Source organism: Orbicella faveolata, unplaced genomic scaffold, assembly GCF_042242905.1.
Source record: "Orbicella faveolata isolate gen_17 unplaced genomic scaffold, um_ofav_v1 contig_2, whole genome shotgun sequence".
NCBI lineage: Eukaryota > Metazoa > Cnidaria > Anthozoa > Scleractinia > Merulinidae > Orbicella > Orbicella faveolata.
The window spans coordinates 28,865,385-28,888,026 of record NW_028301547.1 but is presented as its reverse complement, the minus strand read 5'-3'; the positions used below and the strand labels follow the sequence as shown (position 1 = coordinate 28,888,026).

Genomic DNA, 22,642 nt, shown 5'->3' with positions numbered 1-22,642 from the left:
CTACCTCCTCTGGGGAGGAGCAAGGAGGGAAAAAGAGTCATCTTGCTCCCTGCTACCTCCTCTGGGGAGGAGCAAGGAGGGAAAAAGAGTCATCTTGCTCCCTGCTACCTCCTCTGGGGAGGAGCAAGGAGGGAAAAAGAGTCATCTTGCTCCCTGCTACCTCCTCTGGGGAGGAGCAAGGAGGGAAAAAGAGTCATCTTGCTCCCTGCTACCTCCTCTGGGGAGGAGCAAGGAGGGAAAAAGAGTCATCTTGCTCCCTGCTACCTCCTCTGGGGAGGAGCAAGGAGGGAAAAAGAGTCATCTTGCTCGACTCTTTTTCCCTCCTTCATCCTCCCCAGAGGAGGTAGTAGGGAGCAAGATGATTCTTTCTCCCTACTACGTCCTCTGGGGAGGAGGAAGGAGGGAAAAAGAGTTATCGTTCTCCCTACTACCTCCTCCCAACATGTTGTGTGCGTTTGTCTACCCTGTTGCGACATGTATGGTGTTTTGGTTAAGTATTAGCCATCAGCACGTAATATGATTGAACATGTCTCAAGAGGGTGGCCAAGCGCGTGCAACATGTTACGCACAAAATGTTATGATATGTTGGATTGACATGTTGCGATCATTGGGGGGGGGGGGGGGGGAGGTTAGATCTTTATTTATTAACACTCCGTTTAAGTTTTAAAGTAATGGACAAGGACACAAGATTTGGCCGGAAACTTAGTTTGCGGCTTGTTTATATATCTTGTTTTCGTTATTTAATGATCTAATGTTGTAGAAGGTTTCAAGAGCTCTTTTTTGTGAGTCCTTTAATTAGCCCTTGCACCTTCTTAACACCAGGAAAGGCTTTGCGAAATTTCACTTAAGTATTATACTTTGATTCACATTGTTTCAGAGAAGAAAATGCTGATGAAAGCTACCTTGCAAGTCTTGTTTATTGATGAAATAGCTTTCAAAAAGTCAGTAATGTTTAACTCTTTTCGAAGACTTGCTGACCTCCTTTTTTAACACTATTTTAAGGTGGTTGAATGTAATATTGCTAAGTGCTGCAGTCCATTTTCTTAACGGATCCGTCTAATATCTGTGATCCTGTTGACAAGAATTATCATTATTGATCAGTCAGAAGGCAAGTGTAAGTGCTATCTAGACAATTGAAAATACGTGCACTGAGACGTTATATGCTAATTTGCCAACTGTACTGGTTTAACAAGAATGAGCGCAAAAATTTCAAATCTCTATGTCAAGTTTTTTCTTTCTTTAATTTCTTTTCATATACACAAGCTATTCGTATCGTTTGGGTTTGATAGGATGCCATCAATATTTAGGTTCTTCTTTATCACAAAATCCGTTAACCAGGATTCTATTATCATTCTATAGAAAGTCAAGTTAACAACGTGTTCTGCTAAAATGAATAAGAACTGTAGATCTACTTCAGCTACCTTAAAAACAGCTAGGAGAAATTGTATGTTGATTTCTAGTTCTTGAGAATTGAAAAGTTCATTCAGTTCTACCTTGCCGCTATTTTATACGTGACGAACACGTTGCTCTTCCCCTGTCAATTTTAAACCCTTTTTATCCGTAAGACAAAGCATTTGACTCGACTCATTTACTATTTTATAAAGTGCCCATGAAATGATCTTTCGAGCTAAATCAAGCCATTCTTTAAGTGAGCCTCAAATTACTGTTTATTTGTGTAACTGAAGTGTGAAGAAACATATTTTAAACTCAAAATTGGTAGACGAAAAGCTCTATTTCGTTTTGGAGACTGATGGCAAAATCAGATTTGTAAACTATCTCGCTTGTCAGTTTCCCACTCTCGGAAATGTTAAACAGAGTGCTTTTATTTTCTCACTGAACTTGTCGTGTATAGTAAGTCATTTTATACAGAGAACGGGTTTGTTGGGGAATTTGATGCCTTGCCGACACCTCTCTCAAGACCGTAGCTAGAAACGCTCCAAACATGTATGGAGTTACCACTTTTTATCGGTACTAACTGGAAAATTTAATATCCGTTCACGACAAACAGAAATATTTTATTACTCTAGGCTATATTCCTTCCAGGAATCTTAAAGGTACTGAATAATTTTAAAATGCCTTAAGCTATCCCGCAGCATTTCTAACAGAGTGTTGCCAAATTATTTCTGGTTACAATAAAATAATGGAAAATCGAAAACTAATCATCATCATGGAATAATATAACTTTACTTCTTGTTTACTTTTGCAACAAAGTGGGCAGCACTATTGAACGTTGGAAATGGATAATTATAACTTAACTCACGTGTCTGCGTATTGACCATCTTATTTTTTAATTGTCATCGTACACAAAGAAATTAGAAAAAAATCAGAAATCGAGAGTGAAATTTGCCTTCCATCGCAAAAGTGGTTTTGCACGAGAACTCGTTTTCAAACAGAAGGACAAGGTAAACTCGGAAACGGCCAATTCACTGCTCCAGCAAGACAATGATCCAAAGTTGATGACTTCCTTTTTTCTCATCATCTTGTTGAAATTAATATTATTGTAATTAACTGAAATTAATTGAAATTCTCATCATCTGGTGAAAGGAGAAATGAGCTGTTGATCACTATTTCTTAGAAATAATAGAGTCCATTTCTATAATCGACATAACACGTTTCAGTGATGAACGACTTTTTAACTTGAATTTGTTACCGCTTTCTAGGAACAATACGTGAAAACTGGAGCGGAGCGTATGCTGGAAAATCACATCTTCGTTTGCACCGAAATGGCAAAGATATCTTTCTCTTGAATTTATAAACAATCCACCTCTGAATTACAGTTCAGCAAGTTTCTCACTTTTTCTTCTACAAATCACTGGTTAAGAACTTCACAACCTTAACCTTTTTTGTACAGGACGCTTAAAACAAAAGTACTGTTTTTCCTTATCATTTTTCATGTGACTGTACCATGTAAGGAATTAAATTCGCACTCCTGGTATTACTTTGGAATTTTTTTCCTATTTTGTCGTTGAACATCTTAGTCGTCACTGATTTAGTTTTTTAAAAAAACATGCTAAGTCGAGCTGCCACAAATTGCCGCCGCTTCATTTAATGCTCTTTAATGCGACTGTATCGAGATGAAATCTACACAATATGCCACAGGAACAGTTCTTACAACCTGTCTGTGGGTAATTTATAAAGCCAGAATTCCTAAATCAAACGTAATGGTTATTCTGGGGGCATCGATTTCCCTTCTTGAATATGTACTGCAATTTTGGTGTCAAGATTGAACTTAAACAAAGTTTTCAAACACGTAAATCCAATTCTTTTCTCTGACCTTTTCCAATAAGAACGCCGCAAAGAGATGGTAAATTGTACATTTCTTCTACCTAGCCTCCTCTTTAACAATGCATAGAGTCAGCTTTCGTCACGACACACGACTGAAAACAATCTGTTGCTGGTGTTTTGTGGCGCTATTTCAGCCCACAATGCGAGCGATTTGGCAAAATAAATCTTACGTTTGATATTTTTTCCACTTAAAAGTATGAAACATTCAATACTTAGTTGCTACATTCTTTCTCGTAGATTTTTGTATGCGAAAGATGAAAATTTGGCAATAAATATTGTAAATTTTGACATCAAGACAATATGTCATAGTTGATTTACTATTTATTCTAATCACCTGACTCGTTGGCAATGTCTTAATTCAGTCAAGAGATTTAATTGCTGATCCACTGTCAATTTTATAACTTTATTATCCGTTGGCTCATTTGCAATATTTAAAGCGGTGCCCTTGAAATGAGCTTTCGAGCTGAGTCAAGTCACTTTTTTGTGCAAGTGATATACGAAGAGTCAGTTTTTAATTTGAAATTGACAAGAAAGCCGTCTATTTATTTCCCTTTGGGCTGGTATATACATAGCCAAACAGTTTTGTAAACTCTCTCGCCTGTCACAATTTCCCTTTGTCAAACATAACCATAATACATTTTTTTAGTCATGTGATGCAGTGAACAACCGGGTTTGGTTTAGAATTGATGCCTCGCTGACATCTGTCTTCAGACCCTGTTAACGCCCAAACATTGAATTCACCACTCATGGAACACTTACTTTTCGTATCAGTTCTAGCTGGAAATTATCCACTCACGAATATCAGAAACACTTATTGTCTGATGTCACCAAAGAAAAATGAACACAGGAAAATTGCGTTAACTACTCTCGGAATTACGCTAAAAGAGGCGGAGAAACAAATCATTTGCAAGCAGTTATCCCACAAAAGTAATGTGATTATAAATTTGAATTTACGGAAATGTCTTACGAAACACCGCCTTACGCTCCCAGTTACCCGTGTGTTCTAACTTTCCGGACATTAAGGAGCTCAAGCAAACCACGACGGCAACGGCAACGAAAATTTTTTGGACGGAAGGGCAGTCTCAGTCACGTAGAAATTTATTAATCTTAATATTGTGTTGATAATGATTGCTTATTTTTTTTCCAATCTTCTAACATTGCGTAGCACAGTATAGGCAAACGATAATGTGACTTTGACTATTGTTTTCCTATAATACAAAAATTGGAAAACCAAGTAAATGGGTCAAGCTAAAGAAAGAATTTAGCCTTGATGACAAGCAAGTTTCAGAGGCATTTCTTCTGCCAGTGAGGGCTGCTAATGAACCGTATCTACGCTCCTTTCGGTACAAAGTGTTGAATTCTGTTCTGTTTACTAATGACCGCCTGTGTAAAATAGGATACGTTTCTAATCCCAACTGCATCTGTAATCAGCAAACGGAAACAATATCCCATATTTTGTTCGGTTGTTCTTTTTCATATTCTTTTTGGCATGAGGTTAATGAAAAAGGTTTTGAGCACAATCAAGAGTTGCAGAAGCCTCTCGCTTACATATTGCAATGTTATTGTTGGGTCTTTTGAGGAGGAGATGGATCTATTTAATTAGATAGTAATTTTAGGAAAATCTCTCTTGTGGACTTGTCGATGTAGAGAAACATTACCTTCCTTGAGCCACTTCATAAGAATTTAGGTAATTAAATATGAAACTGAAAAACACATTTCAAATCGAATAAAACTAAATTGTTTAAAGAATAATAGAAGATCTTTGAGGAAGCAATTTTAACTAATAATTATAGTAGACAACGCTATCATTAAGGAAAATCGTTAAGTTAAATAAGTATGAAGATAAGAATTGACAAAATCTTTTTTCTTAATTCAATATGGTGTCATTGTTAACTTCTGTAAACCAAACTTTATTCGTTCTTCTGTAAATTAATTGTTAAAAAAAGGATTGTAATTGATGTAATTGTGGAAATAAAAAATCCCAAATGAAGAAAAAAAAAAAACATAAAACAGCAACGAAAACGTCACCAAGCAAAAAGTTTATTGAGTAGAACAATGGCTGTGCGCGTGCGTTTTAAGTCTTTGTGCATTTTGTAGCCGTAATGTGACATGAACAGGTTCTGTGCATTTTGAAGAACGTAGGTCGGGATGGCAAATTTTTTGTATTTCTTTTTGGAATGGATCGCTGGCATTACATATTTAGTTTGAGCAAGTTTTAAGTACTGATTGGGGTACGGAGCAGATATCCAGATTGTTAGGAGATTAGAAATATCATTTTTCTTTCTAGGAGTCGTCCCTGGCGTAGGTATCGTCGTTGCTTAAGCTAACTATTTCATTTCTTATCCACAACTCAAAATTCATTCTTTCATGTATAAAAAACAGAGGTTTTCGCATGCAGTTTCCAATGAAATTGAAAACAAAGTAGTGAGTTTAAAACCAGTCAAGAAGTAGAATCTTTCAAGTCGATTTAAATAAGCGACAGAAATTCCATTTATTAATTATATCATCCGCGTTTTTTTTCAAGGATTTCCAGTTCGAAGTCTAGCTGACCTTGTATCATGTCTTTAATATTGTTGTGTTAACACAGTTTCAATTTACGTTTTATGATCAGTTATAATAATTCATGAGTCTTCTTTAAAATTTGTATTTTCTGAATATTTTAGCACAAAGTTTCGTCCAATAGATAATACGGCCAGTCAACAATGCTCCTTTCCCCCATTGGAATGTCATTCAAAACGTTTTTTCACATGAAACACTCTAATAAGTACAATTTTGCTTTGTTAAATTTTTAAATGAACTTCAGTTTTCGGTTAACATGGTATCACGAACATTTGATGAGAGAAAATTTGATGAAAGAGAACTCATCGCAAATTGCGAAAAAACGTTTTCTCCGTGAAATTTAACCCATAGACCTAAATTAATTCATAGCAATTTTTTTTTAAAAACATTTTCTCTTTCTGATCTATCTACGAGTCCGTGAAAGATTTAACCCCCCAAAGAAGACATTGCACAGATTTTGAATGGTCAATGTGCAAATATATTCTGAAATCACCTATATATATTCTGAAAGTCCCTATATATTTTGGCCGTTTTTCATTCTTTTGGAGGAGTGGGTCGGTTAAAATATTCAAAAAAGTATCCTTACGTGCTTCCATAAGCATGCCGTGATGAAAAAAGAAACTACTCAGAGCTCCATTACTGTAAACATTATGCAAGTAAAAAAACAAGTTGAAAATTAATTGCAAAGGCACTTTAATAAGCTTGTATACTCTGGTACTGGTAGAAGTCATATTGCCAAATCCTGTGTTAACAAATTCCAGTAACGGTATGAAAGTTGTTTCATGGTCTCCTTTTACAATTGCTCACCAAGTTCATTCAATAATCTTCCTCCGAGCAATTAAGAAGGAATCTACAAGACGTTTGAGTAACAAGTGGAAAAAAACTTTGTACCGAGATTATTCACATCGTATTGCAAACGGCTGTGCGACTGTTCTAAACATCTTCTCAAAGGAAATTGTTTCTAACGACACCAAATGTCGACTGAAACAGATTTTGAAGTTCATATGAAATACTTGAAATTACTGGTGAAATGAAACTGATGATGAAGGTTTACCTTTGCTTGCACAATTTCTCTAAACTTTGAAACTTATTTTCCCACATTTCCATGGGAAATGGTTTTCGGTGTTATTTCAAGCAACTATTTATATCGTAACCTTTTAGAAAATGCAGAAAGGACTGCAAGATACTTAGAATTACTCTGGATGGAGCTTTTTGTCCAATAAAAACTGAAATTGCTCGATTTCCTCTCGGATTTTGTCTTAATTATTATTGTAGAACTAATTAATGATTAGATCTGAATAAGGCAACTTTAATTATTCTATGCTCAATTCAGTAGAACGTTTTCATGTGACGTCATCAAGCGTTTAAATCCAAACGTAAAGAACCACCAGAGTTTCTATCCTCATCAGGCATAAGAGGTGCGAAAATTATACATCTTGACAGCATTTCAGCGCAATGGTGTCCTTCGTTTGGTAACAAGTGCATTTTGAATTTTAGAGTTATGGCAGTGCGGAACATCGCGTTTGTCGAAAAATATATACTTATCTCATGATTTTTAGCCCTTCGTGAAATAAAAGTAGCAGTTAAGTGTTAATATGTTGGTTTGTGCAGAATAGTCAATCAATGGCCTAGATAACCAAGAAGATCCAGATTGTCACACTATTTTCCGGCTGCCATATTGGCGAATCTTTGCTGAGGTCATTTTTTACATTTTTCCTCATTGACATACTACTATGCACGGAGAAGGTATCACGCTAGACACGAATTGACTACAACAATTTAAAGAGCTTGTGAAACTTAGTAATTGGTGAAACTTTTGGCTCTTTGGCTGTAATATTCGAGGAGAAATTGGCCTTAAAAAACCGCCAAATTTCTGGGTGGCAAACGCCCTAATGGGCATTTACATTCTTTGTTAAATTTTGAGCAGGAGCCATAATCGGGGACGGAGACCGTAAGTCTTGGGATCCGCGCGCACCTATGATATGGGACAATTTTTCTATTTTTAGAGCAAATTGCGCCATCCTGACGTCATATATCCGCGCGGATCCACGCACATGTCGAGGGCTCTTGCGTGGATGTTGTCACGTTGCGTGATCAAATGGTGGGAGTTGAAACACCTTTGGGGATTATCTTGCGTATTTTTTACAGCGTAGGTAGGGAATAAGGCAGGGAATACGAACCAGGGCGCTTATATGTAGTTTTACGCTCTGAGCTAACGGAAAAGGTGGGCTTTTCAGGGTCGAAAACAAGACTTCAATCTCCCGCTGAGAATGGATAATAAGATCTGCTCGCGCTAGTTGAAAGCTCACGCGTATGTTTTTTCGTTTGTTCTGACTTAAGAATATAGCAAGAAACTCTCTACACTGGTATCGAGTTAATTTGTGAGTTTCTCAGACAATGGTGAATCATAACCAAAACCTGTTTTGATGGTTTCTTATTGTTTGGTGTGTTTGCAAAAGTTTTTGAAAGGAAAGTCTGACGCGTACAATTAGCTCATTTGCATAGTGCAGCTCGTGCACTTTCAAGTCCGAGTCGGTGTTTTCAATTGCCAACAAATCCTGACAAAGATTTCTTTCGTTATCTTTTGTGCCGAGATGCTGCAACAAATTTCACGAACGCTAAAAAGGCTACTAACATCATGTGTGTTTCTTCAACATAAGCATAGTGAAGTTTTACACTGCGAAAATGAAAATAGACAAGGAGTTTTGATAACTCGATCAACAAAATCGATATCGTTATTCGAAGTTGATCAAAGAAAGCGTCATCGTACATCTCGTACTTTGCTGATTATTTCTGCCTTATTCGCATATTTTCAGCTTAGCTTTTAATATGTTCTCAAACACTTATCAATCTTAAACATATTTAAAAACTACAGAGTTATTGTTCGAGTTCGATGTACGCTTTCACACGAAAGTGCGGCGGAAGTACAATTTGTCATGTTTACTGACTGTACAAAACACGCATCGGCGGGCGCTCTCGTTCATCGACAACAGAGAATTTACTGGATTTTACACGAATAAAACTGAGCAGTATCTACGGAGGTAAAGTTATTGGGCCTTGATGAAACATCAAGCGTTGCTTACAATTCAGGCGAAACTCAAACTAGCAAATTTTGTTTTACCTTTCGGTCGCGATAGACTGGCAAATTCCTCGCAAGCGAGTGGCAAGAGGAGCTAGGAAACTATGAAGTCCTGAAGCTCTGCTATATCTAAATATATCCAGCTAGTTTTTTGCTGTGTAATGGAAAAGCTGTCAATCTTCAACATATGTGAAATTTAAAGTGGGGTAATGTATAGCTCATGTAACAGAAGCATCCGTCGGAACACAACTTGGTCAGCGATATATATCTAAGCTTAAAGCGGAACATACCTAAATTCGACACTGTCTTACTTCACTCAAACTGGAGCAGCTTACGACGAAAATACTTAAGCAAAATTCCAACAGACGTAAACGCGTTGAGTTGTGGGCCAGAACATGAAAAATGTCGGGAATTTCGGAAGCCATTTCCCCCGCGCGACATCTGCAAAAATCCTCGCAGCATGTACGCGCGTGTGCCGCAGGCGATGGCGCAATTTGTTCTAAAAATAGAATTATTGCCCCATATCATGGGGACAACCCCAATACTAGATATGGCGCGCGCTTACGGTCTCCGTCCCCGATTATGGCTCCTGATTTTGAGTTTTTAAACCCGCGTCGCTCAAAAATTATGCAATACATCGCGCTCAAATTCCTTGACACAGCTGACCGTGCTATGCCCTTTCAACATTCAGAATTTCCATCAGAAACTGTATCACTTATGGGGCAAATATTGTAAACAAAGATTCGCCAATTGGTGTACCACGGAGGTACACCAATATGGCGGCACCATACTGAGCTCTTTAAATTTGTGCAAAACATTTAGGCAAATAACTGAAGTTTGGGACGGCGCATAGACCTAAAACCTGGAGAGGAGTCTTCTTTATTTATCTTCAGTAAGATCGAATTTCCTTGTTTTTTTTCTATTGCACGACAGTGAAAACGATTTATTGTAGTCCGGCTATCTGACCAGCTGTGCCTTTCCAAGATTTTTTTCAAGATTTAAAATCCTTCTTTACTTGACAAAAACAAACAAACAAACAAACAAACAAAAAACAGAAGAAGTCCTTTTTAGAGCAATCTTACTTTTAATTTGGCTCATTGTGATACCGTCAAGAGTTATACGGCTGTACAAACAGCACTCTTACATGAAGTTTGCAATGTATGAGAAGTGACGAACTGGCAGATTAAAAACTTTCAATTGAGATACTTCACTTTATATTCTTGAGAATACTACTCAAATGCAAAGGATATATACATGCAAAACGACAGTTCGTTGTATCATTCATCTCGGCTTAATGGGAATACTAGTGAGCATTCACGACATGATTTTATTGATAAGCTGCGGCCATGTATTAATTATTTACTACCCCTTCCTCTTCATTTAAATTTTTCTCGTAAAGAAACCACCATTGTTCTCAATTTAGCAAAATACTTTTTTTCTCTTATCTCAATTTCCACAACTTTTGGTTATGGTCTTCATCAATGCCTTGAAAAAAACAAGAATTACGAGATATAATATTCGATAGTTTCAGGTTGACCTTCAGCATAACGAACTGAGTGGTAACTTTTAACATATCCCATGCTCAAAATGTATATTCTCATTACTGGTTTTCTCATATTGTTAATATTAATTCTAAGAATTTCAGTGGTTCTTCATCAAGACAATATCTTCTAGTTAATCAGTTTCTGAGATTTTCATAATTCTTACGCCGAAACTGTTAAAAGTTAACGAGAGTAGAAATAATGTACTTATCTGAGATTTGATGTTTCCAATAGTCAACTTGTGCCAGAGTCCAACAGTACATTGCGATCCAAGATGGCTACCCTTTCTGTCAACAGTGATATATCAGCCGCCTGGAGCGAGAGAGACAGAAAAAAGAATATTCAATCAACACTACCTTGTCAACTAATAAATTTACAGCAGTGTCAGATTCAATTGATAACTATGTAACTTTTCAGAAAACAGTAGTGTTTTGATGTGTTTTCGAATTTTAACATTTTCTTCAAAAATGAAATAGAATTCCCATGGAATCCAAGATGGGTTGTATTGTTCGCGCTTCTAAGAATCAAGGATAATGCTTTCTAACTTGGTTATAATATAAGCTAGCTATCAAAATTGGATTTAATGATCATTAAAAAATCTTTGTTATGACTATTTACGTCGTGGTATTCTCCTCTTCACCTAAACGTTTTCAGACGTTCAATTCCAAGAACGTAAAATGAAAAGTGCAAGATGTTCCTTCACATAATAACTCCACCCCCCACGCGAAAATGATCTGAGCCAACAAAAGTTCGACCCAAAGTCCTTCCAAACAAACGGTAGTCTCATGATAATAACTATTATCGAACATAACACAGTGTACGTGTATTGTACTGATATGAATTATGGTATTTTCTGGACAACAAGACAACCGTACGCTTATATGCAGCAATGGTACGAAACTTGAAAACCTATCAATTTTACAATCAGAATCAAGATTTTTGACACTCTTGGAGTGTAAAGATAGGAAAACCATAATCTACTTATCTGAGCTGAGACGTTTTTCCAACAGTCATCGATCGTACGCTAGAAGTGAAGCTCTGCACACTGCCATCCAAAATTCAGTTAACGTTGATGAAATTCAATTAATTAAGGTTGATGAATAAATCCAGAAACTCGTGAACTGTCCTTTAACACATCTTTGGTCATCCTGGAGATAGCAGAGCAAACGGCAGCAACTTTAGTTATTTAATCACCTAGGTTTGCTTATGATTATTTCATGGACAGATAACTTGCTCACTCCAAAAACTTGTTCGCATGTTGTGGTCAGAAAGTTGAACCATAATAAATGGCCGTCACAAATTAAGACAATCGATTTGGAACAACTCTTCATCTTTCATGTATTTCTATTCAACTTGGTAGCGTAAGAATGAGTTGATAATGAAGGACAGCCGCCATTTACGATAAAAGACTTGCTGTAAGGTTGATAACGAGATTTACTTACTTTTTTAATTAATCATCTTCGTTCTCTGTGGGACACAAGGCAGCCACAATCCATCTACATCTCTATTTTGTACGATATGTTGTTCCTCATTGAGCTCATGACAGGCGCCAGGTGGTTTTTGGCCAACCAGGTTCGCTGTTGCCAGTTGGTGTCCGCCTCTAGGCAACCTTGGGAAGTGTGTGGTCAATCCATCGGATTCATCTGCGTTTGATTTCCATGACAACATTCTGGCAATAAGTTTTTCTGTCAACGGATCAGAGATAAAGAGCAATATTCACTGCTTGCAGACATTGACGTCAATTGTTTTGAATTCAATTTTTGTACAACCAAACAGCTCTTTGTTTCAAAAGCCAATTGCTCTCATGTTGGCGAACAAATAACAATATAGCTTGCCTAACGAACTTGCAAATCTTTTCCTGCGCTGAGAATTTTGCTATTTTTTGCTCATTTTCCTCATTGAACTACGCCTATAGGCTCGTCAGTTAGCTTCAGCTCAGATAATTTTTTTTTTTTAGAATTAATAAACGAATTTGCCAGTGTAGTCAATAAGTTAGAAGTTCTTAGATTCTTGCTATGGATTTCAAAAACTTCTTTTTTTCAACAGAAAAACACGATCGCAGGACGATAAACTGAAGCATTCTACGAATGGATTATGTAAAAAAAAAGCAAAACAAAAAAACAAAACAAAAACAAAAAAAAAAAACAGTAAAACTTTAGTGCCACCAAATCGTAAGATCTTAGACTCGGTACACGATTTCCTGTATTTGTAAGATAAATGAAAAATGTTTTAACTTAATAGTACGAAATAAATAACACGTGTTACTTTTGTCTGTGGGTTAATTTTAAGCAAAAATACGTCCAAACACGAGACTCGTCCATTAAAATTACGAAACATTCAGCACCAAGGCATACAAAATTACCAGCGACATGCACTCATTTTGAAATCGATCACATTCTTTATTAAATTGCAAACCGGTTCTAATGTCACGTCTGAATGCCCCTAAACTGGACTTAACTGCAAAACTTTAAAGGATTATATTAAATAAAATCTAGCGACAACTGTGATTCACTTATCTGAACTTCAACGGAGTTGTCGTCAACATGAAACTTGCCAGGAGTCCATAGCTGGTCGTGCTACACTTGATTTGAATTGGAGAATGACGCCTGTCACTCCAATTCAATTCCTTTGGATACAACTTTGCTGCCTCTGGTCAATTCTTGTGAACAAACAGGAAAGTCATGGTTAAGTTTTTCGCGTGTTAACTCAAGCAAAACTGACTTGATTGAGTATTAGTATCAGTTAACGGACGTCTATCGGCCTTGCACTTAACAAAACTCCCTCAAAATGTGGAATAACACTTTTAAACGACTACCAACAAAGTGGTGCACTGCAGTGGGAACGAACTGAAGATTAGGTATAGGTTCTGATATAACTACATAACTGTTCTCTTCGTATCAGAGCAAAGGCAAAGGTGGTTGGAATTTTCTGTTTGTATAACAGTTAAAAAGAGTGTACATGGTAGCGCTCCGAGGTGACGAAACAAATTGCGAATGACAAAGTCAAACGGCAAACCAAGCAGATTATCAAGCTGTAAACAAACATTTTATTAAAAATAATCCATTCAGTTACTCACAAGAGAAATGTTTGCTATTCGGTTTTTCAACTTCGCCTAAATACAGTCTTCGGTGTCGAGGAAAAACACATGCACCTCGAAGCTTTCACAGCATTGAGGAAAGTTTTATTATACCATTAAATGATCAAATTGAAAGACGAGGGAAACAGCTAGGACGCGTAACTAGCTAGAGAAAATGTGGACTTACCTGAAGGAAGCACATCGACTAAGATGTCTTCGCCCTTGCCTTCAATTCAACGGCGATAAATAAAGAAAACATGGACTTGCCTGAGGGGAGCACAGCGACTAAGATGTCTTCGCCCTTGCCTTCAATGCAACGGCAACCGACGCTAAAATGGGTGTGTCATTCTACACTTCTTTATATATACCCACATTAAAATTCATTACAGCCACGAGAATTATGCTTTGAACAAAAGAAATGCATCCCACGTTAAGATTATGTGCTTTGAATTGTGAAAAACACGCACCTGAAAGGAATTTTGATCCGACTATGCTATGTTTGTTGTTAATAGGCCAATTTTGATATATTAAAATTCTAACTTGGCTCCGCGAGGCTTAAAGTGCACCTAACCCCCCAATTTTTTTTTCGCTAAAACGAATCCACTTACTGTTTAAACTAATTCCGCGAAAACATTTTTGAATTTGGTTGAATCCTCAATTTTCTATGGCCCACCAAAGTCGTGCTCGAGATGTTTCACGACCGCGTTTTAGGGAGTCTGGGTCGAGAAAGGTTGTGACGTCTACCCAGGTACCGAATAGAACAGCCCTCAGTCATTTCTCTTTGCTTTCTTTGGACGTCGTAGTGTAGAATACTCGCTTTTGCATATTTTAGCTCTAAAACGCCCAAAGTTTCGCTAGAAGATCAAGATGTCTTCCTCCTCAGAGTCAGAGATGAGTTTTTATTCAGATGACTCTGATATAAACTTCATACCTGAGGTGGAAATCTTCTGGCTTGAAGTGCACTGAACAGATGGCCGAGTTCTTCGAAGGCTCCCACTTCGCTCTCTCTTGCTTTACAAAGTCCACCCACTTTTTTCGTCTTTTTTTCGCTTGTGGCCGATCGTCACCAAAATATGGAATACAGTGAAGCGCTATTCCATTTTCTAAGTCTGGGGTGTTGCTGCAACCGCCTGCAACACACCTCGTAGGCATTTTAGCTGCAAATTCTTCCCGAGCAACACAGCCACTACAGTGAAATGACTAGCGGCGAAACACGTTTCGTTCCTGGGTAGACGTCACAACTGCCGCTGGACCCATTCCCCCCAGAACTCGGTCGTGAAACAAAATGGCGCCGATTTAGGGCGATTTTCGCGTTTTCGGCGGGCCATAGCAAATTGAGGATTCAACCAAATTCAAAAATTTTTTCGCCGAATTAGTTTTAACAGTAAGTGGATTCATTTTAGCGAAAAAATATTTTGGGGTTAGGTGCACTTTAAGGTGGCTGAACACAGTTTTTGATACCTTTGTTTCATTCACCTTTTTCTCTAAAACCCTTGATCCCTCGGTCGCCAAAAATGGCAGCAAGCAAGTTTACAACACAAACTTTGGTTCTTTGATGGTTAAGCTGACGAATGTGCCGTTGCCATGGCAACATAAATAAATATAAACAGGCCTTTAAAATCGGTTTTGTTTATTTGTAGAAAATAAAGTCATTAGATTTTCTTTATAATTTGCATGCAATAAGCTTGTAACGATTCTCACAAGTTAACATCACTTACGTCCTCTTATTACCATCCCTGATCAGAGTCAAATTTCACATCAAACATGTGTCTTTCTAAGTTTGAGTCTATTAGTAAAGCCACCATATAGCATGTTAACAAACATTCAATGATTGAAGCACTGGCCTGGGTAGTTATATCTCTTTAGCTTGTGTAAGTCATGTTTGAGGTATTAATAAAAACTTGTACTTAAGAGCAGCTTCGCCTAAATATCAACTAGACTTGGAAATAGCGAAAAAATCGAATTTCTTCAAACTCGCCCAGAATGAAGCCCTACGGGCACTAGTTACAAAAATATCCTTTTAAGTTCGATAAATCAAAAATTATTTTTTCCCGCAATTTTTTCGTTTCGATGCCCCAAATCGGCCAAAATCCATCGAAAATGAGCGGCATATTCAGAGGCTCGTAAACTCAAAAGCAAAAATCTTCATTACAAACTGATTGCACGTCGTATTTGTACTTCCTTTCTTGTCTATTTAGAGCTAAATAGATCGTGATTTGATTAGAACTTAAATATTTGACGAATTTTTTAAGTTAACGACCCAAGACAGCTTTACAAGAGGTCTACATTTAGCCTATTTTCAAATGCTAAAAAGGCGTTCTGGTACACGGCTTTTCCCGAAATGACTAGTTTGGTCTGAAAGAGCATTGTTTCTTCTTCAAATTACTGAAATAAAATTTTTGGGTCAATAAAATCGTGAGCGCTGAGATAGCGAACCAAATGCAGCACTTCGTCCTGAAAACGTGACCTTTGACCCAAGCGTAACGAAACCAATTACTGCAAGAAAACCCGGAAGAAAAGCAAACGTTCCGTTATTTTGAAACAATTTCTAGTGATATCTCTCCGAAACCATGATTGCAAGAAACTATTTCCAGATATGAAATCTTGCAGGGTCAAAGACGGAGCTAAAGGGCGCATTTTGACACAATAACTTTGTTTGCCGAGAATTGAATTGCAGTCAATTCCAGTGAAATTTGCGAACTTGACGTATGTTAGCCGATACTTACCTGAATATTTATATTAATAGAAGAGTCGTCTTCTTGGATTAACCTTCAAAAGAGGCTGGACCCAGATTTGGAAACCTCTAAAAGAAGAAATGTTTAATATTCCGTGACCTACCCGATGCTATAGATTCCATGCACATGCCAACCGCATGTTTGTCGTAAAACCAACTGAACTCCACTGACAGTTTCCATGGGCAACCCCAAAATAAACAATCCCCAAAAATGTAAAGTGAAATTGGCTGTCTTCATGAACAGTTAGAAGCTAGAGTCAAGTTCTATTGCCTTTAAAAAGTGCTTGATTTTATTTGTTTGCGTCTACTTTGTTCACTACTCTCACGTTCGAAAGCCGCGAATCGGTCACGCCAAAACAGTGGAGATCGTGCAGACTGCAGACACTTGTTTGGGCTTTTCATTGTGACTCCTTCTTTTGGGTCTAGTTACAAAATAGTGTTAAATATATCTGAAAGTTTGTCATTTATCCACAGGCTGCACAAGCGCAGTATTTGACTTTTGATTCAATAGACAAACGCGTACAAGACTTTGTATGGGAAACTTACTCAGTCTGCACGGTCTGCAGTGTTTTGGCGTGACCGATACTACGCAGTATTCGAACGTGACAGTAACGACTGAGTGAACAAAGTAGAATCAAGCTTTTTTAAAAGGTAATGGAACTTGACTCTAGCTTCTAACTGTTCATGAAGACAGCCAATTTCACTTTACATTTTTGGGGATTGTTTATTTTGGGGTTGCCCATGGAAACTGTCAGTGGAGTTCAGTTGGTTTTACGACAAACATGCGGTTGGCATGTGCATGGAATCTATAGCATCGGGTAGGTCACGGAATATTAAACATTTCTTCTTTTAGAGGATTCCAAATCTGGGTCCAGCCTCTTTTGAAGGTTAATCCAAGAAGACGACTCTTCTATTAATATAACTATTCAGGTAAGTATCGGCTAACATACGTCAAGTTTGCAAATTTCACTGGAATTGACTGCAATTCAATTCTCGGCAAACAAAGTTATTGTGTCAAAATGCGCCCTTTAGCTCCGTCTTTGACCCTGCAAGATTTCATATCTGGAAATAGTTTCTTGCAATCATGGTTTCGGAGAGATATCACTAGAAATTGTTTCAAAATAACGGAACGTTTGCTTTTCTTCCGGGTTTTCTTGCAGTAATTGGTTTCGTTACGCTTGGGTCAAAGGTCACGTTTTCAGGACGAAGTGCTGCATTTGGTTCGCTATCTCAGCGCTCACGATTTTATTGACCCAAAAATTTTATTTCAGTAATTTGAAGAAGAAACAATGCTCTTTCAGACCAAACTAGTCATTTCGGGAAAAGTCGTGTACCAGAACGCCTTTTTAGCATTTGAAAATAGGCTAAATGTAGACCTCTTGTAAAGCTGTCTTGGGTCGTTAACTTAAAAAATTCGTCAAATATTTAAGTTCTAATCAAATCACGATCTATTTAGCTCTAAATAGACAAGAAAGGAAGTACAAATACGACGTGCAATCAGTTTGTAATGAAGATTTTTGCTTTTGAGTTTACGAGCCTCTGAATATGCCGCTCATTTTCGATGGATTTTGGCCGATTTGGGGCATCGAAACGAAAAAATTGCGGAAAAAAATAATTTTTGATTTATCGAACTTAAAAGGATATTTTTGTAACTAGTGCCCGTAGGGCTTCATTCTGGGCGAGTTTGAAGAAATTCGATTTTTTCGCTATTTCCAAGTCTAGTTGATATTTAGGCGAAGCTGCTCTTAATTCGTCTCTGACGGATAATTCGTCTCTAGTATAAATTCGGCCAATCACACGCGACCTTCAGCTCAAACACGTCTTGACAAAACCTAAGTTTTGGTGGACGTAAATCATCTTCGCTCCCTTGCCCACTGTTTGCAAAATTTTATACCTGAAAAAAAAAAAAAAAAAAAAAAAAAAAAAAGTCTGAAACCTTGCAGCGGTCCACAGGTAAAGATTATCATTTTACTTTCGGTATGTACGGCTAGCTCACTAAATACATTGGCATTAAATATTCCTTGAAATCATAGGAATACGAGCTGAAGGGGCGAGGCGGACTGCAACCCCCCCCCCCCCCCCCCCAGCTATGGAAATTATGTGATTTTTCGGGCAAAACGTTCATGATTCGGGAAACGACACTTGAGACAAAACATTACAAAGTAATGCTGTTGGAGTGATTTCCAAAACCCGTAAATAAAGTTCTAGTTAGTTACCTTTTTTAGAACTTTTCTTTTTAATAAGTTTTAGATTTTACTCGAATTGAGACTGTTGATAGAGTATGATCATTTTGATTGACTGAGTATGCAAGCTTTGAATATTACTATTTTTGGAATTATAGCAGTTTTATTACATGTGGGAACTGTGGATGTTTTTGTTTTTCATGTAATTTGAGTTCGTTTGCATCCCTATTTCAACATTCACGCATTTAGGCATTGCGCAAATTTTTCGGGCAAGAAGGTCACCCCAGCCCCCCCACCCCTCCCCGCAAGTCCGAAGGTTCCCGAATGCCTATGCTTGAAATATCTATATGAAGACGTTTGTCGGGTTTTTCAACGACCATTCGCATGCATGAATGACCCCGAGATCAAGCAAACTGCACGCGAGCGAACAAATTATTTCACCGTATATCTCTTGGGGCTACGGACTGAACAATACTTAAACCTATAAAACTTATAACTACCTTAAAAAAAGGTTTATAAGGGCCGATTTACACGATACGACTTTGTCGCATGCGACAAGTCTACGACAGGCCTACGACATGAATTGTTTAGTGTAAATCAAACCTACAACTCGCTTACGACTGTTGTGTACGTCCAAAAAATTGTCGCAGGATTTTAAAACATGTTTTAAAACGTTGCGACAATCGTGGCCGAAATCGATAGAAAATGACGTATTTTGTGGCAAATTTCTACTGATTAGGGGACGAAGGACACGTTTTCTTTTGTTAAAATGGCGGACGAAGTTGTTGTTGACTGGTTCACATGAAGTCGTTTCTCAAAAAGTACTGAACGGATGAAAGCGAAAAACATCTCGTTAGAAAGTTTTTTCAAAGCGCAGGACAGCTAAAATATTTCTTTACCGTTTGTCAGAACTTTCGCTGCGTAAATCCCGGTGCAAACTTTTACATATTTAATTTGTAAGTGAAAATCCAGAAAATCTCGTGCGCGTGTAAATGGTTCTAAGTCATGTCGTAGGCCTGTCTTAAGCTTGTCGCATGCGTCAAAGTTGTACTGTGTAAATCGGCCTTACGAAGTTTAATTCTTGTTCAGTCCGTAGCCTCAAGACAAATACGTGCAGAAATAATTTGTTCGCGTGTAGATTTGCTTGATCTCGGGGTCATTCATGCATGCGAATGGCCATTGAGAAACATCGATCGTGACTAAAACACCACACGAGTACATACGAGTACATACGAGTACATACGAGTACATACGAGTACATACGAGTACATACGAGTACATACGAGTACATACGAGTGAGATACGAGTGAGATACGAGTACATACGAATAACATGCGAGTAACATACAAGTACATGTACGAGTATAGGCGACTACATACGAGTAATATACGAGTACATAAAGACACATACAACCAAGTCAGCTAATTAAACACTTTTGCCCGAACAGAGTGCCCTTGTGTCTTTTAAATCAAGCACCCACTTTCCCTCTGCACTTCCTTAAGATGTTGACCTGCTCGTGCATATTTGGTTGGTTTAGTTTTTGACTTTCTCGAAGGCGTTTTCCGACCGTGTGTCAGTACGATATAACTTGAACCGCACAAGTTACATTTCAATTCATAAACAGCGTAACATTCATAAACAACTTCGCATTTTCCCGACTTAATCCACTGAGTTGTACATTTTCAATTTATTATTTTAGTGCGTGATCGGCAGTGAAAACGATTCATTGATATCAGACATATCAGATGAAGTAAATTATAATTTTAAATTTCAAACTTTAGCCATCTGTTATTCCGAAATTTAATGTAAGATTACTAACAAGAGGGTTTCGTCAAATTATTTGTCGAAACCGGGTTCAACCTATTCCGCTGCAATTTATCGTTGGCTTTTTTCCCTGCCTTAGTTGTGAATGCGCGATGAAGGAAGTTGGCGACTCACTCAATGCATCGTACATCGTCAATTGCGTGTTAAACGCTTCTCTAACCTACACCGCCATCATGTTGAACATTTTAACAATCCACGCGATAAGAAAAACTTCGTCGTTACCAAAGGCTTTAAAAACATTGCTCCTGAGTCTTGCTGTTTCTGATCTTGGTGTTGGTTTACTGGCTCAACCTTTGAACATCGCACGGATGATCAAGCAGCTACAGAAAAACACTGAAAACAACAGCTTTTATTTCACGAGCATCGCTTTTGAAACAATAACGGTCATATTTGGTTATTCTTCGTTCTTTACTGTTGTGGCCATAAGTGTAGACAGATTCTTGGCTATTCATCTTCATCTCAGATATCAGGAACTTGTAACTCACAAGCGTGTTGTTGTTGTGGTGATCTCAACATGGGTATTAAGCATCTTTCTTTCGTCAGTTGGATTGTGGATCACAGACACCAATTTGCCAAAGTTAAAAATGGCTATAACTATTGTACTGGGTCTTTGTTTCATTTCTACAACTATTATTTATTGCATAATTTATGTCACTGTGCGACGCCACACAGACCTCATTCAAGCCCTGCAAATACAACAAATGGCCGAGGGTGGCGAAATGGCAAATGCTGTCGCGAGGCATATAAAAACTGCCGTCAGCACATTCTATGTTTACGTCGTGTTTCTGGTGTGCTACCTGCCCGACTATTGCACTACTCTAGTGCTCATGGTGTCAGATTCAAGAGAATCTCAATTCACAGATCATTTGTTACTATACACACTGACTCTGATGTTTCTTAATTCCTCTCTGAATTCTGTTATTTACTGCTGGAAGTTGAAACACATTCGACAGTCAATCATTGCCATCTTGCTAAATATATTTCCAAGTCGACAGTGAACACGCACCAGGGCAGTAACAACGACAAGTGTAATTTGTACATTTGTACAAAATTTGAGTTTCGTCCGCCGCCTTCACTATGATGTCACATGCGCAAAGACCATTGGTGGTTGTAGTAAAGAGTTCGCAAAGACTTATGGACCGGTATGTTCGAATGCCGGTTAACGCTAACTCAGGATTGATCAGGATTAAAAGTTAACCGAAGCATTATTTTTTCTTGAATAAGAACGTTTTCCACTGCTTATGTTTTGTGTAGTTTGAGATTATTCGCCCTGTAAACAGAAGGCGAAACAATATAAACGGAACAACTCACCGAAAAGTTAAACTCAAATCAAAATTCTCGCTAATCCTAGGTTGGATTAATCGGGCTTTGAACAACCCGGCCCTGGACAGTAATTGAAATCGTGGAAAATACAAAGGTTGATTTTGTTGGATGCGAGAAAAAAAGAAGTAAACTTTCACAATTTTCGAAAGAGGTTTTGTTCAGTCCTCAATCTTGGAATACCCTCTCTTTGTATCCTCTTATATAGGCCTAACAAGCAAGCTTAGCGAAAGAAAAGAACTAGTGAAATTTAGGATAGGCAATCAAAAAAATATAAGGATTAAAATTGGTAGATATGACCAAATTTGATTTAGAAAACCGTCCTTGGATCGAGGAAAAGAAACGAACAGGACCCATTTCTGTTGAGGAAAGAAAACTGACAAAAACAAATTACTGAAAGCCACAAAGGTTCTTAAATTATACATACATTATACATACATTATCAATGTAAGAAAGCTAAACACTGTTGAAAACGTTGATGAATATATTTCACTGACTCATATTTTGTACCATCGGTAAAGTATGAGCCAGTGACATGTGTCTCATTGCGAGGGTCGTACAGGGAGAACGCCTGCCTAACGTCTTGACAGTACGGACCGAGCGCAGAAAGGTCCATACAAACAAAACCAAGGACTGATTAGAAGTGTTCCAGGCTCTCCGTCAGTGAGAATGACCAAAAAAGCGGGCAGGAAAAGAGCGAGTTCTGCTCATCGTCACCCGCACGCCTATCCGCACTATTCCCGCTATTTATCCATCGACGTAGTCGGCTGCATGTGTATAATTAACAATTATTCCATGAAACCGCGTTGGATATGAAGTGATAAATAACCAACGAGCGCGTAGCGCGAGTTGGTTATGATCACTTCATATCCAACAAGGTCGAATGGAATAATTGTTTTAGTATATTCTTAATCGGGTTTTTGCCGCCGATTTTTATTTCAACAATTTTACAGAGCGGAAAATTTTTAAACTTGGCGCACTGTTTTCCATATAAGGTAAAACTCCGACTAATGGCTCATAGTCGGAGTTTTTGAGCCAATC

The 22,642-nt window shown here is 37.9% G+C and overlaps 1 protein-coding gene and 2 long non-coding RNA genes across 3 annotated transcripts; 1 reads left to right on the top strand and 2 right to left on the bottom strand.

Moving 5' to 3' along the window:
- Nucleotides 1–689: 689 nt before the first annotated feature.
- LOC149112737 (uncharacterized) lies at nucleotides 690–11,044 on the bottom strand. Its single transcript, XR_016207555.1, has 2 exons — nucleotides 10,672–11,044; nucleotides 690–1,071 (listed from the first exon to the last, which is right to left on the bottom strand). It is a non-coding gene; the product is annotated as an uncharacterized LOC149112737 (long non-coding RNA).
- A 4,109-nt stretch (nucleotides 11,045–15,153) lies between these two features.
- LOC149112736 (uncharacterized) lies at nucleotides 15,154–18,299 on the bottom strand. Its single transcript, XR_016207559.1, has 2 exons — nucleotides 18,169–18,299; nucleotides 15,154–15,446 (listed from the first exon to the last, which is right to left on the bottom strand). It is a non-coding gene; the product is annotated as an uncharacterized LOC149112736 (long non-coding RNA).
- A 1,980-nt stretch (nucleotides 18,300–20,279) lies between these two features.
- Nucleotides 20,280–22,074, top strand: LOC149112735 (adenosine receptor A3-like). Its single transcript, XM_089289645.1, has one exon. It carries the CDS (start codon nucleotides 20,374–20,376, stop codon nucleotides 21,277–21,279), a length of 906 nt encoding a protein of 301 aa, XP_089145771.1. The 5' UTR covers nucleotides 20,280–20,373; the 3' UTR covers nucleotides 21,280–22,074.
- The last annotated feature ends 568 nt before the right edge of the window (nucleotides 22,075–22,642 follow it).

What these genes read in the sequence shown, in the direction of transcription:
- LOC149112735 (XM_089289645.1), top strand. Translation starts at nt 20,374, where the DNA reads ATGAAGGAAGTTGGCGACTCACTCAATGCATCGTACATCGTCAATTGC.